Genomic DNA, 14,252 nt, shown 5'->3' on the forward strand with positions numbered 1-14,252 from the left:
CTGGTATACAACAGGTGCTTAAATAAGTGTTTCCACAATTAATGACTTTTTAAGAATTACAAATAAAAAAACAAACATCAATGTACCTTAATTCTAGTTATATAATTTCCTCCTCTTAGAATTTAACTGATTAACATCTGCATACGATAACATCATTATTTCGCTTCTGCATTCAGAGCTAAACCAAAGTATAAAAGTAAGAAAACAACATTCTGCCTTTGTCAAAGACTCAATCAGAAATACTCTTGGTAGAGGGGGAATTAGTGTTTAATGAGTATAGTTTAAGTTTTGTACGATGAGAACACTACTGAACTGTACTCTTAAAAATGGTTAAGATGGCAAGTTTTGTAAGTATTTTTTATAACAAAAAAATTTTTTTAAAAACCCATCTCTTCCTTAAAAAATTCTCACTCATAATTACATTCAAGAGCTATCTTCTTTCAGGCTTTGACCTTGCTCTTCCCAACAAACCTTAAACACCGTAAACATTTAATACCCCTCTTTAGTTTCAGACAGAATTTTTGCCCAAGCCGTCTAAGACTTAGCCAGACCATTACAGTCTATGTAAAACACCAATATATGCCTAAAGAACTTACTTTCTGAATCTAACATGAAGAACAAACTGATGAAAGGCAGCCGTAAGTAACTGTAGGTGCCAAAAATATCTGGATTTTATTTATTAAGTACAAAAGAAAAAAAAACCTTCAGAGGAGAGAAGTCTGACAAATTTTTCAAGTGATCAAACTTATCAGTAATACAAACTGGCATTACAAACTTCTTGAAATGATGATCTAGAAGGACACCTCACCACCTATGTAGTTCTCTTGCCCAAAATGTTTAACCTGAATCTGATCATGAGGAAACAACCAGATGAATTTAAATTGTGGGGCAGTCTACAAAAGATTTATCTGGACACTTCAAAAAAGTCAATGTCATAAAAGTACTCCCTCCCCTCAAAAGGCAGATTAAAGGAGATTAAAGGGACAGGTAGACTAAACAGCAGATAACTGGAGTCTAGGTAAAACAAAAAAGCTAAACAAAATGAAAGGTTAAAATAACTACAATGGACACTTTTGGGGCAATTGGGAAAATTAGAATAGACTATATATTAAGATAATATTATTGTCAGTGTTAAATTTCTTAAGTGTGGAAAATGGTACAATAATTACAAAGGAGGAGTATTTAGGACTGAAGTGTCATGATGTCTTCAACTGTCCTTCAAATGGGTTGGCAGAAAAAAAATAGATATACACAAAATGCATATACATATACATACAAATATAGAAAGTAAACACAGCAAAATGTTAACAAATGGTAAATTCAGCTAAAGGGCATACAGATATTTTACTTACTATTCTTTCAACTTTTTGTAGATTTGAAATTTTTCAAAATATGGCCATCTGTTGATGATGAAATCGTGGATTGATAAACAAAGAATTTTACCTAGTGAGGATGATGAGCTCCACTGTGTTGTCTCTCTCTACCATTAAGTTCGGCACTTAATCAAAAAAAAGCTTGATACAGGATACAGGCCTTATTTCTTTCCTACTGTTATTATAAGCAACCTAAAAGCAAGGACTTCTAATTCTTTATATTCCTCATATTACCTGTCACAGTGCTGTATGCACACGCTATACACTCAGTACATGTTTGCTGAACAAATACAAACAACTTAAGTATTAAATAATATTTTGCTGCAGATATAAACACATTAGTAAACAAGCCTGAATGACTGATTAACTATGTAAAGATTATATATGTGCGAATGCAATTAGCATACCTAGAGGTGACACTGAATACAATAGTTAAAGAAGAAACTGCCAAACAGTTAAAAGTTGAAGCCACATTAAGCGCCGGGAAGAAGGGAGGATGACATGTTCCTTCCTAACGCTTTCTCCCACCCACAGTGCCTCCTGATCACTTTACATCCTGCATTCATGAAGTCTCGAGTTCTGCATCTCTTCCTTTCTTCCCCGGTCCCACGACTATACTTTCACTGCACACCACTTTCCTTAAGAGCCACTGGCAATTGTGTACAGCAATTTTGTGTCTAACTTAAGTCGAGTCATCATAAATACGGTATTTTAGAATATTTCTTTACTAGATTTTCTTTACTCCACCCCCTGAACAGTGCCTCCTGAGATACTTCTGGTTACTGAGATACTGGTGGACGTTTCTTTGTTCTATGGACATTCAACCCCAATTCCTAGGAAAGGCTGGTCCCACAGCTTTCAACTCTCTGGCTCCATTAATTTATTTGTCACAGAACCTATGATCTTAGGTGGGTCAGTGCAACAGGTTAAATTACAGTACTGAGATTTAACCTACGTGTAGACCAGTGAGCAATGCTCTATTCCACAGCTCTAGACACTGTCCTAGGCTGATTAGCCAAGTAAAAACCAAAAGACACTGTTAGTAAGACCAGACAAATGAGTATGGAAACATAAGCCCATCATCACTACTGAAAAAGCAGCCTGAAACAACTGCCGTATTAAGAGTAAATTGTTTTCTTAAGCATTTAATGTAGGCTTTTCCTTTCCAAATCCATTTCACTGGCACAAAAAGAGAGAGAGGAAAAAAAGGTTACATGGTATTTCTCACCCCTCATTTTCAAAGCATTCAGTTCAGATCACGTAGTGGCATACAAACTTCATTCTATAAGAGTGTACCTTTCCCTGGATGCTTCATCTGGGATACCTAGGCATATTTCTCGGTCGAACCTTCCTGCACGTCTCAAAGCAGGGTCAAGTGAGTCTGGTCGGTTAGTAGCTCCAATGACTAGGACCCGAGCTGTAGCAGCCACGTTATTCAGATCTAGTAAGAAGCAGACACAAGAATGAGTGGTAAACAAGATACTTGACATTAAGGACAATAATGCTTACACAAGTATTTCTAATATGTGAAAGATGGAGGAAAATAAACACAAACTTTGTCCTCAAGCAGTTCACAATCTACTGAGAAACATATAAGACCAATCTTGTGAAGTGTAGGAAGTATAAACAAAGCACCTCAGTAATACAATGGAAGGAATTATGAAATCAGACTGAGGAATCAGGGGGAGGTTAGGGAGGAGACAACCTTCAAGAAAAGGCTTGAAGGTGAATAGGATATTAATAAGCAGAGAGGCAGGTTAATGAAACTCTACATGGAAGAAATGGAATAGTAAAAGGACAGAGGTACAAACAGGTGTGGCATGTTTAGACAAGGTAAGTGGTCCAACAACAGGGCATCTGGGCAGGATAGATTAATAATGTGTCTCAGACTCACAGAATTCATTTGAAATAGGGCATATAACACAGTTACACAGCTTACTCTAAATACAGATTTTTATTAATAAAAAGGATGCAGGGACTAAAATGTATCTTTCACAAGCATTATTTGTCTCAACTGAACCAGGGTTGACTAGTAGAGAGCCTGAATTACACCCCTTCACAGGCAATAAAAAGGTACTAAGATGTTAATTAAGTCCTCTAACAGCCAAGTTATGAGGCGATTAAAGTATATTCTTTAGCCAACAGAAAGCCATGAAAGGCTTTTCTGATAAGATTTGTTTTAGAAAAATAATTCTAGTAATAATTCTGAACAGAGTATAGAGGAATAAAAGCAAAAAGAGTTTGCTGTGATCTAATTATAATTATCAGGTGAGAAATGAGTGAAGTAAGGCAGGAACACAATAAATAAAAAGGAAAAACCCAATTTTAGTACCATGTTATAGATGGACTCAAAAGCAAATGATTCAATGTGAAGGGTGGGGGGAGAAGAAGAGACAAAGACCACTCAGTTTGGATGCTGTTAACTAAACTAGGGAATACAGGAGGGACGTCAGACGGGCAGAAAGGGCCACAGGGGTAGCAAGAGGAGCTCCGGACATGCTGAGTGTGAGGGGATTTGGGGTAGTCACATCCAAGTACCCAGACAGGCAGGTGGGTACGCGGATTTGAAGCTTACCAGAAATCATTAGGGATGCAATTCAAGAGCTTTCCAATGAAGGGCTAAACAGGAGGTAGTTGGGAAGTAGGTAGAGGGCAAGAAGAAAAGCAGATCAAGTGTAAACCTTACAAGATACCTTTAAGGGATGGGAAAAAGGAGGCAAGGAAAGCAGGACACAGAGTGTTAAGCCAACAATGACAAGGACCAGGTGATCACAGTATCAGACGCTCTCAACAACCACCACCGCTAACACTCACTGGGTGCTCGCCATGTGCCAGGCACTACTCCAGGCACAGTCCACACCCCCAGTTAACCCTCACAACAACTGTAAGAGGTAGGTTCAAAGGGTGAGGGCTAAGAGTAAGCCAAAAGATGTGGCTAACAGTGACTGTTAATGACTTTTCTATGATTAGCTTCAGTGGAATGGTTAAGGCAGACAGACAATTATGGGACTGGGGTTACAGAATAGAATGGAAATAGAAACATATATTTAGTTGGCATGATACTCTTCCAATAAATTTTGGATTAAAACGAAGACAGGCATAAGGTCTATGTTTGAGACCGGAAAGCTCTTTAATACTTTTTGAAAACTGAATAAAAGGAATCAGCTAAAGGAAGAGATTCGTGCTATTAGAGAAAATCCTTGAACAAGCAAAAGAACTTTACAGGAAACGAGGTGATACCTCATAATTAAGGGAGCACCATCAGCTACAAACCTACATTCACAGGAAGATGTTCTTACACTGAACCCTCCCTGCGCTAATGCTGTATAGAGCCAAAGCTGCCCCACTGAGGACTCACGGATGCTCTTATTCCCACAGCGCGAGTGACCAAGGGTAGGAGTTTGCTTCCTTTTTCCAGTTCATGTTGCTCAAACACTACAGTACCGGTGACAGGCTCTGAACGTATCAAGGGTTAATAACAGAATTCAACAAGAACAATTATGAAAATCTGTTAAATCCTCCATAATGAAAAAACCCTTCCACAGGAAATCAATACTTAGCAACGTAAGTGCCATTTCAAATGCTACCTTTTTTTCCTTCAGCTCAGCTAGGATTGGTTAACCACTACAAGATAAATTCCATTCTCTTTCTGCCTCTTCTAGAGGATTTGATCATTTTAAATTGAAGTTATGTTAGCCAAAAGTATGACTTTCAGAATACTACAGAAGAAATTAAGTTTTACTTCTTTTCACACAGAGTGAAAAAAAAACTAGTTAACATGTTTCTGGGATAATAGCTCTCATAAATTAAGAAAGCATTTGTGGACAGCTCACTACCTGCACCCGTGTAATTAAACATCTGGATTCTGGCCTATGCTTTGCCAATGGCTCACTGTAAGCACCTGGCCCTTAGCTCTCTGTTCATGTTTCCTCAGACACAAAATGACGATATTTTAAGATCCTTCCCAGCTCTTAATAATCAGAATTATGTCTGAGTTTAAGTTTTTAAAATTAGGTAAAACTAGTTTTTTAAGTAGTCTCTTTAATTATCTTGTTCATACTAATTTACTTAAAAGTTTTAAATTACTAAAATTTCATATTGGTAGACTCTGCATTAGTAAAGTTCTACAAAACACCGAGGAGCTGATCATGTACCCTGCCATCCTCACCCCTAAGGTTGCCTTTAAGAATTCTTGCCTGAAAGCCATCAGGGAGCCTGAGTCTTTGGAGCATTAGCTGTGCATTCTCCTTGCTTCGTGCTCTGCAAGGCACTGTACTTTCCTTCACCACGACCCAGAGTCAGTAGATTGGCTGCGCTGGGCATCAGCCAAACAGACACAAGTTCAGTTCAGTAAGAGGATAACTGTATAAGTTGAACTGTTTAACGTTTTCACTATTCTGGCTTATAAAGGGGAACCTCAAAACACCCAGACAGAAATACGCCAAAACCCTCAACAAACAGGCTTCCAAGATTTTCAAGAAATAAGTTATCTGCTTTTAACCTGTACTTGTTCATTTTTTCCACATTTTAATATCTCTAAAATCGGAATGTTTCTACTATCAATGTAGTAAGCATTATGTCATACTTTGGTGTCTTGTCTTTTTCCTTTTTGAAGGTACATAAAGTAATGGTGTATGTTATAATTGATGATAAATTAGCTTCAATAAAGTGGTAATTCAGAGCATAGGTCTTAAAACATGGCAAGGAAATTTTATATAAAAATATAGCAGAATAAGCAACCTACAACCTAGCATCACAAGGAATGTAAAATACATACTACTTCAAATTTTCTTGTGTACACAAAACAGGCTATTTCATAGTAGGTAAGATCTAGTTCCAAAAATTCTACTCGTGCTGATTCCCTTCCTCCAAATTTGCATCCAAATGCCATTAAACAAAACAGATAGGAAGGAACTGCAGTATATTTAACAAAGGATTTATTTCCATAATATATTAAAATATAATACTCATTTAAAAGAATTTTTTAAAATCCAATAAACATTGGGAAAAGGATGAGGAAAGGGATTCTGGAAATCATATGAAAAGCCAAGAAAATATGGAAAGATGATCAGCCTCTGTGGTAATCAGGGAAATGCAAATTACAACAAACAGATATCAACTTTCATCCCTTAGATTGGCAAAAATTAAAACAATTGATAACATTCAATGTTGTGAAGGATCTGGAGAAAGGGTGACTCTTGTATAGTATCGGTAAAGATGTAAATGGCAAAGTCTTTTTAGAAGGCAATTTGCTACTTCCTATAAAAATTTTAAATGCAAAATATTTAACTATCACTTCATTCTAGAAAAATACACGTGTAGCAAAAAGGCCCATTTAAAGATACTGCCGACAGCTTGTTGAAAAACAAAACCAAAACAACTTAAATATCCATGGAAATGGAAACATTTAAGTACAGTATGATAAATTTATCCTAAAGAATACCAAGCAGCAACTAAAAAGAGGTAGATATAAATACATTAAAATGGCAACATTTCCAAGACATATTGTTAAGATACAAACACAAGTTATAGAATAATGTGGATGGTGCAATCCAGTGCTGTAAAAAGCGAAACAATATGGTTAGTATATTTACATATGTGTGTAAATGTATTAAACTATTACTCAACCATAAAAAAGAATGAAATATTGCCATTTGCAGCAACATGGATGGACCCAGAGAATATCATACTAAGTAAGTCAGAGAAAGACAAATACTACATGATTATCATTTATATGTGAAATCGAAAACATAATACAAATAAATCTATATACAGAACAGAAACAGACTCACAGGCATAGAAACACAAACTTATGGTTACCAAAGGGGAAAGGAAGGGAAGTGGAGGGATAAATTAGGAGTATAGGATTAACAAACTACCATACATAAAATAGATAAACAGTAAGAATTTCTTGTTTTAATCTGTAATGAAAAATAATCTGAAAAATATATATATAAAGAAATCTGTAACATATACTCCAAAAAATTAATGATGCAATCTTTAATGAAAAGGAAAAACTTCCTGTCTTTTATTCTGAGTTTTATGCTACTTGAATGTTTCATATCTTCACACTTTACACTATCAAAAAAAATTATTATCTTAAAGTGAATTCATTATTTTAAACTGACCATCCATGCAGGTAAGGAGCTGGGCCACAATTCTTCGTTCCATATCTTTTGAAGCAACTTCTCTTTTGGGGGTAATAGCATCAATTTCATCAATAAAAAGGATACAGGGTGCATTTGACTAGAAATAAGAATATCAAAGAAAGACAATCATAAATGTATTCCATACTGCAGCATGGCGATGTACATACATTTTTAAAAATCTTAAAAAAAAAAAAAACTTAACGTTCAAGGATCATTCACCGAATAACCTGGCAGTCATCAGCTAACTCACCACAGCCTGTTCAAATAGTTCTCTCAGCTTCTGTTCAGATTCTCCAGACACCCCAGATACAATCTCTGTAGCAGCTACTTTCAGAATTGGAAGGTCAAGCTCCTAGGGCACAAATACATAAAAGAATGACCAAATTTTCACTTTCCTACTTTTTTCCTTATTCAGAACTTCTCACAAAATTACATTTTTAAATGACTAATTTTCTGAGGACCTTCATCTTTCTGTGTTGGTCCAATGAAAAGTATTACTTAAAAATCTACAGTTTTATCCAAACACATTGACTGGATACCATGCCTACTTGTTTTTACTTTACAGACGTCACTATAAAACACTGTTGTTATCTCTTCTGAGTAAAGGGTCTGAATATTAAGAAACATGTTTCCTCCCACTTAGAGCTGAGCCAAAGCGATTGTATCTGTTATTTATCTGCTGGAAAGGACACAGCAGGGGTTGTGACACATGTGTCTCCCACACAGCTCACTGGCATTTCTCCTGCCCTGAACCCAGAGCAGCAGGCAGTTACTGGTCAGAAGAGGCAGGTGCTTTAAGTAAAGGAACAGAAACCACTGCTGTCCCACCAATACAAATGGTCACAACCCTGCCTGAGCCCTGCTATTCTTCGGCTATCTTGAAATTTCACTTCCTCAATGATACTCTCTTTGACCCTAACTTGTAACTTGGGTTAAGACAACATACCAATGACATCCCACACAGCATTCTGCACTTCTTCTGTCTCCCACCCACTATAACTGTAACTATGAACAACATTTATTTGTATGAAAGACTGTTTAATGTCTGTCTCTCATATTTGATTGGAAAATTTCTTAATGATAACAAGTGAGTTTGTTGTACTTATCACTGTATTTCAACATCTGGCATGCAGCAGTCACACAAAAGATTTATTCAACAAACGAATACATGAGACAAATGGCTCAAGTTATCCTCTAAAAACAATTTTCTTTCATAAAGCACTATTTATTACTGATTAGTATAGTATGCTATTTTTCAAATTGAAGTTCCTTGGACATTTTGCATTTTACCACTCAATACAGTTTCTGAGAAATCTGATGGAACTAAAATTAAGATTGCTAACTTTTTACTTTGTTAAGTAAGTATCTATTACCGCCATTTTAGAAAGGATATTTTAACACTAAAAAGTAAAAACCATGACTCTGAAAATGAAAATTCTGAGTAAAGTTAGCTCTATAAAAAACAGTACAATTTTGTTTCCTTATTTTACTGCTCTTGAAAAACACTGGCTTAAAGAGAGTAAGAAATAACTGAAATGTAAAATAATGTAAAAAAAGGGTTGTTTACAGCTATAGTATTTTGCTTCCCACCCAATCCTTGCCACATAAATAACTGGATGCATTAAAAAAAAAAAGTGTCTCACAAGTACGAGCATGAAGAGATTAAAAAAAAAAAATGAAGAAGGGATCAATCCTCCTGAGAATATGCCAAGTCTGGTTCAAGATGACCAGAGAGAAAAAACAAAAATAACAAAAGCAAACAAGTGTCAGCAAATCTCACCCCAGCAATCGCATGTGCAAGTAATGTCTTCCCACAGCCTGGTGGTCCATGAAGGAGAACTCCGCGAGGGGGTATGACACCCAGGTGGTGGTACACCTCTGGGTGACGCATGTGTATGAGCATCTTGCAGACCTCCTGGCAGGGAATAAATAGGAAAGATGTCCTTCACAGTCTCAAAGAGAATTAACGTGGAATGAAATGTCCTATTCTTTGGAGCAGCAAAATATAATAGAGTATTGGCTTTTACACTTCCACCTGAGTTTGAACCCCAGCTCTGATATCTGAACCTCTCTGAGCTTCCACTTCCTAAGCTGTGATAGTATCAACCTTGCAGATATAATGAAAAGTAACTAGCATGGTAAAAGGAACAGAGTAAACACACAAAAGAACAAATGGTAACTGTTATTATTATAACTGTGAAAGTAACATTCCTTATAAAGCATCTATCTTATGCACATTATAATTTAAATGGTGAAAGAGATGTAAGTATTATGGTTCTTTTATTCCTCAACACTCTGAAAGGTACAGTCAGGCTTGCCCTTCTCACCTTCTGGGCCTCCTTTTCTACACTCAGTTCCTAACAGACACAAAGGGGAAGGCTTTGCTTGACTATCTGATTGGCAATATACCCCTCCCTCTGAGTGAGAAATTCTGAATTTGAACTAACTTTTAATGTTGCATCATTGCCTCCAACATCTTCAAACTTCACGTTGGAGATTTGCAGGTCTAGGCCCCTGGCTTTGGCTGGTAAACAAAAAAGGAGGAGGTGATAAGATTAGTGATTCAGTAGTAACCCAGAACTATACCGAATAATCTTTAAGTAAACAAAGCTCCATTAGATACTAAAACATTTTCTCGTGTATGTCACTGCACATAGAAGGTCCCCTAACTGAAACAGTTTGTATTCAGAGCAAACACAGTCGCCACCCACCACGAGACTCGCATCTCACCTTTTTTTTCCAGGATAGCTTCTATTTCTCCATCTACCTCCTGAAGATCTTCTTTCTTCCTTTTGCTTCCTTTGCTATTTAGCCTGCCTTTTCTTTTTTTATTACTCTCCAGAAGAGAATCTTTTGAGTCCTGGGAAGAAATTTAAATATGCCATGCTTGAAATTATAATGCCAATAATTTTTTAAAAAGATGGGCATTGTTTTAAAAAAATCCATTCCTGCCCTAGCACTTTCACCCCTGTTAGCTATTTCCAACCTCTTTGCTTAAGGATGTTCTCTGCTTGGGGATGTCATGCACAGCTGATATCCTAACGTTTGAAAACCTCCTCTCATCTTCTAGTTATAACCAATCACTTCTTCACACTCCCAGAACAATGAACTTGCAACTTTATTAAGCGTATCATAACCTGCCTTGTATTCACATGCCTATGTCTCTCTCATTGAATTGTGGGCTTTTGGAGTTAAGACACTAAAGTTCATCTCACTGACTCTTTTACATAGTTGGTGTTTATCTGCTGTCTGACCAATCACTAAATTAAATATGACAGAGTTGCTCTGACAGCCATAAAAAAGTATTAAGCCAACGTAAGAGTCAAGCTCTTTCCCTGACCTTGCCAACCACAATAATGTTCTTTAAAGACAAAATAATTAAATAGACTTGGAAAAGGTCCATTAATAATTCAAAAGGGGAGGAAACGGGTTTTGCCAAATCAAAGAGCTTGGTGCCTGAAAAACACTTAGAGCACTGCTGTCCAAAAGAAAAATACCATCCACATATGTAATTTTAAATATTCTAGTAGCCACATTCAAAAAAGGAAAAAAGAAACAAGGTGAAAAAATTTAAAAGTCTATTTTATTTAACCAAATATACTTAAAACATTACCATTCCAACAAAGTCAGTATAAAAAATTATTAATGAGATGTTTTGTATTGGTTTTGTAGTAAGTCATCAAAGTCCAATGTGTAGTTGATGCTTATAGTACATCTCAATTCAGACGATAAAAGTTTCAAAACTTGAGTCGTATTTAGATTTCATAAAATTAACAGCTGAAAAAGCAGATTCTCATACCCAATTTGTTTCAAACATACTTAGAAGTTTTCTAATAACTTAACTGTCTTCAACTCCTCATTGGCATTAGCCTTATCTCAAGTGCTCAACAGCCACATGTAGCTAATACTTCCCACACTGGACAGTGAGCCCTGGGACACATTCACTCTATTGGGAGACAGATTACCTTAAACTCCTTCTCTGCCAGGTGCAAAAAGAATTAGGTAAGAATGATGTCTACTGTGTTCAGTTTGTGATAATTCATCAAGCTTTACTTTATGTATGATATATTTCAATCTAAAAAGGTTTAAAAAAAGTTGTCTACTTACTCTATCCATTTTCATAGTGTACCCATTTATGTTGGATTGGACCCCTCAAGGCATCATCTTAAACTGAAAATAAAGCACACTGCTGTTTCAGCAGCTGTCCTCCCTTCTTCCTACGCCCATCCACTTTCTGTAATACACACCCAAAGTAGTTATTCTTTAACTCTCACTAGTAAACGCATCTCAGGAAGTTTATCAGGCACTATTTCAACAAAATGACTACTATATGTTAGACATTATTTTAGCCAGGAACACATTATGAAACAAAGTCCCTCCTCCCCTGGAGCTGCCATTCTAATGAAAACAAACCAACTAAACAATTATACAGGGTCATTTTAAGTACTTAAAAAAAAAAAAGTGATTATTAAGTACTTTAAAAAAAAAAGCAAGAAGGGCTAGGAAATAGTATCCAATGTGTTAGCGTACATGTCAGGGAAAGCCTCTCTGAGAAGATTACATGGGAAGAGAGGTGTGAAGAGCTGATGGAGTGAGCCACCGGAATCTGGGGAAAGGTGTCCCAGACAGAAAGTACAAGGGTAAATGTCCCAAGTGAGAGGGTGCTTGGTATGTTTTAGAAACAGGAAGCAGCCCAGCTGTGGCTGAAGCAATCTAGGAAGTCAGGGAGGAGGGGAGCAGGAGATAAGACTAAAGAAGATGCCAAATCATATGGGGCTTTACTGGCAACTGCAAGATCTCTGATTTTAGACTGAATGAAGTCATTGCAAGGGGGGGTTTAATAAAAGAATGACAATGATTTGACTTAACTTGTAAAAAAAGGTATCTGAGTGAAGAATAAACTAGGGGGAAAGGAATGGAAGCAGACTCCAGCTGGAAGGTTATTTCAGTAGTTAAGGCCAGAAAGAGCAGAGGCTTGGACTAGGATGAAAATCATGGTGGTAGTGGGAGGTGATCAAATTCTATATGTATTTCCAAGTTCCTGTGTCTTTTACAAAACACAGGAATGTGCTTGTTGAATTCAATGATTCAATGAAAAGGTTGTAATGTGCTCTGACCACGTGGGGCTAAAACTTCATTATAAAGATACCTCTATTTCAGATATTGGCTTCTTATGATTACTTTTCTCATCTGATAGGTCCGAGAAAAAACTGTCTTTCCTTCCACCTGGGGTTTTGTCAATAAACCATCCTCCTTCAGAACTTCTGGCAGAGGTCTTCAAAGGAATGGAGCCTGTTTTGGAAGTTATCCGTTCTGTTGAAACGGCGGTTTCTCTTTGCTCCATCTCGGGAGTACTTGAAACAGAATCAGGATTTCCTTTACGATATAAGGAGAGCAGGGAGCTGTTCATATGATTTGCTGACTGGCAGAAACATGAGTTTAGCATAAATTACTCAATAGGTACTCACGAAAGTTTGATTATCTATATTAAGAAGCTTTCTCCATTTCCCTTTCAACACCTCCTCTCAAAATATTTACAGTCAGAAAATATAGATGTTCAACACAGGATAATAGTCAAACCTTTACTATTAAATAGAATGCACCCCCTCCAGTCCAGGTTAATGTACAAATTTATAACTAGCAATTAAAAACCAAATAAGAGTGGTTGTTTTTAAAAAAATATAATAGAAGCAAGCATGAAAATGAGATGGTAGTCAATGAGTCACTACTACCCCACCGATTCAAACTGGATTAAATCTAACAGTATCATCATGACTTTGTTAATAAATTCATACTGCTCTTTAATCCAAGTCTATTTATTGGCAATGCCACCTCTTCTGCAGAAAATGTGTACTTTTCTCCATTTTTATTATTAATCCCCCTTTCTATTCTTGTCTGTCCTTATTTCTGGCCATTCTCTTCCCCTCTCTTTCCCTGTATAATAGGCTATGCACACCAATACTGGAAAGATGGCTAATTCAAGAGTTCATCAATGCTGTACCCAGGAAATATTCAATTATCTACTGATGAAGATGTCAAAAGTCTCTTATTCTATTCCTTACTGATCTTTTCTATGGAGGGTTCTTAATGATTTTTAAAAAATCAGTTTGTCCATTAAACATCTGGCTTACCTGTGGATCTGGGTATTCTTCTGCATTTGAATCATCATCAGAATAGCTTTCAGTATACCTTAGTAAAAATAAGAAAAGAAATATTTTAAAGTTTTCTCCCACATCCTAAAAAATTACTACTCAAAACGAGAAAATATACTGAGGCAAAATATTATGGTGGTTAAGAGCCCAGGGTTTGGAATCAGAGAAATGTGGATTCAAAATCCAGCTTAACCAGTTACCAGTTTCTACTCAACCTCAGCTTCCTTACCTATAAAATGTAGATAATAAATAATGTCCATCTCATTGGTTTATCAGAGGATTGAAAGAAAGCTTGCAAAGTCCTCAGCACACAGCAAGTGCTTAAGAACCTGTGGTTACCTTTATCCTAGCAAAGTGACATACAAATTTCCATCAGATCCACGGGTCTCATTTAGGAACGTAAGATGCCAGTAGAAGAAATATTCCCACAAGCCATAATTAAGCAGTTTGACTAACAAATTCAACATGGCCAAGCCATGTGACCAAATGTAACTTTTCTAAGACCATTCATGAGAAATGAAGGTACAAAGAATTTTTCATATAATCTGGCCAAAACCAAGTATTAAATCCTAATAACT

The 14,252-nt window shown here is 36.5% G+C and overlaps 1 protein-coding gene across 5 annotated transcripts in view; it reads right to left on the minus strand.

Moving 5' to 3' along the window:
• Positions 1-14,252, minus strand: part of NVL (nuclear VCP like) — a 79,410-nt gene that overhangs the window by 56,610 nt on the left and 8,548 nt on the right. For 4 of the 5 annotated variants that reach the window (XR_006721439.2, XM_045509473.2, XM_074351671.1 and 1 more), the window contains exons 5-12: positions 13,654-13,711; positions 12,672-12,944; positions 10,253-10,382; positions 9,970-10,046; positions 9,303-9,437; positions 7,773-7,874; positions 7,502-7,619; positions 2,670-2,814 (exon numbers count right to left, since the gene is read on the minus strand). Coding sequence is in view for 4 of the 5 variants with exons in the window: in XM_045509473.2 (XP_045365429.2) it covers positions 2,670-2,814; positions 7,502-7,619; positions 7,773-7,874; positions 9,303-9,437; positions 9,970-10,046; positions 10,253-10,382; positions 12,672-12,944; positions 13,654-13,711 (1,038 nt within the window). In the remaining variant the exon portion in view is untranslated. The remainder of the gene's footprint in view (positions 1-2,669; positions 2,815-7,501; positions 7,620-7,772; positions 7,875-9,302; positions 9,438-9,969; positions 10,047-10,252; positions 10,383-12,671; positions 12,945-13,653; positions 13,712-14,252) is intronic. The other variant, XM_045509477.2, reaches the window with a different exon arrangement.

This window comes from Camelus bactrianus, chromosome 23, assembly GCF_048773025.1.
Source record: "Camelus bactrianus isolate YW-2024 breed Bactrian camel chromosome 23, ASM4877302v1, whole genome shotgun sequence".
Taxonomy (NCBI): Eukaryota; Metazoa; Chordata; class Mammalia; order Artiodactyla; family Camelidae; genus Camelus; species Camelus bactrianus.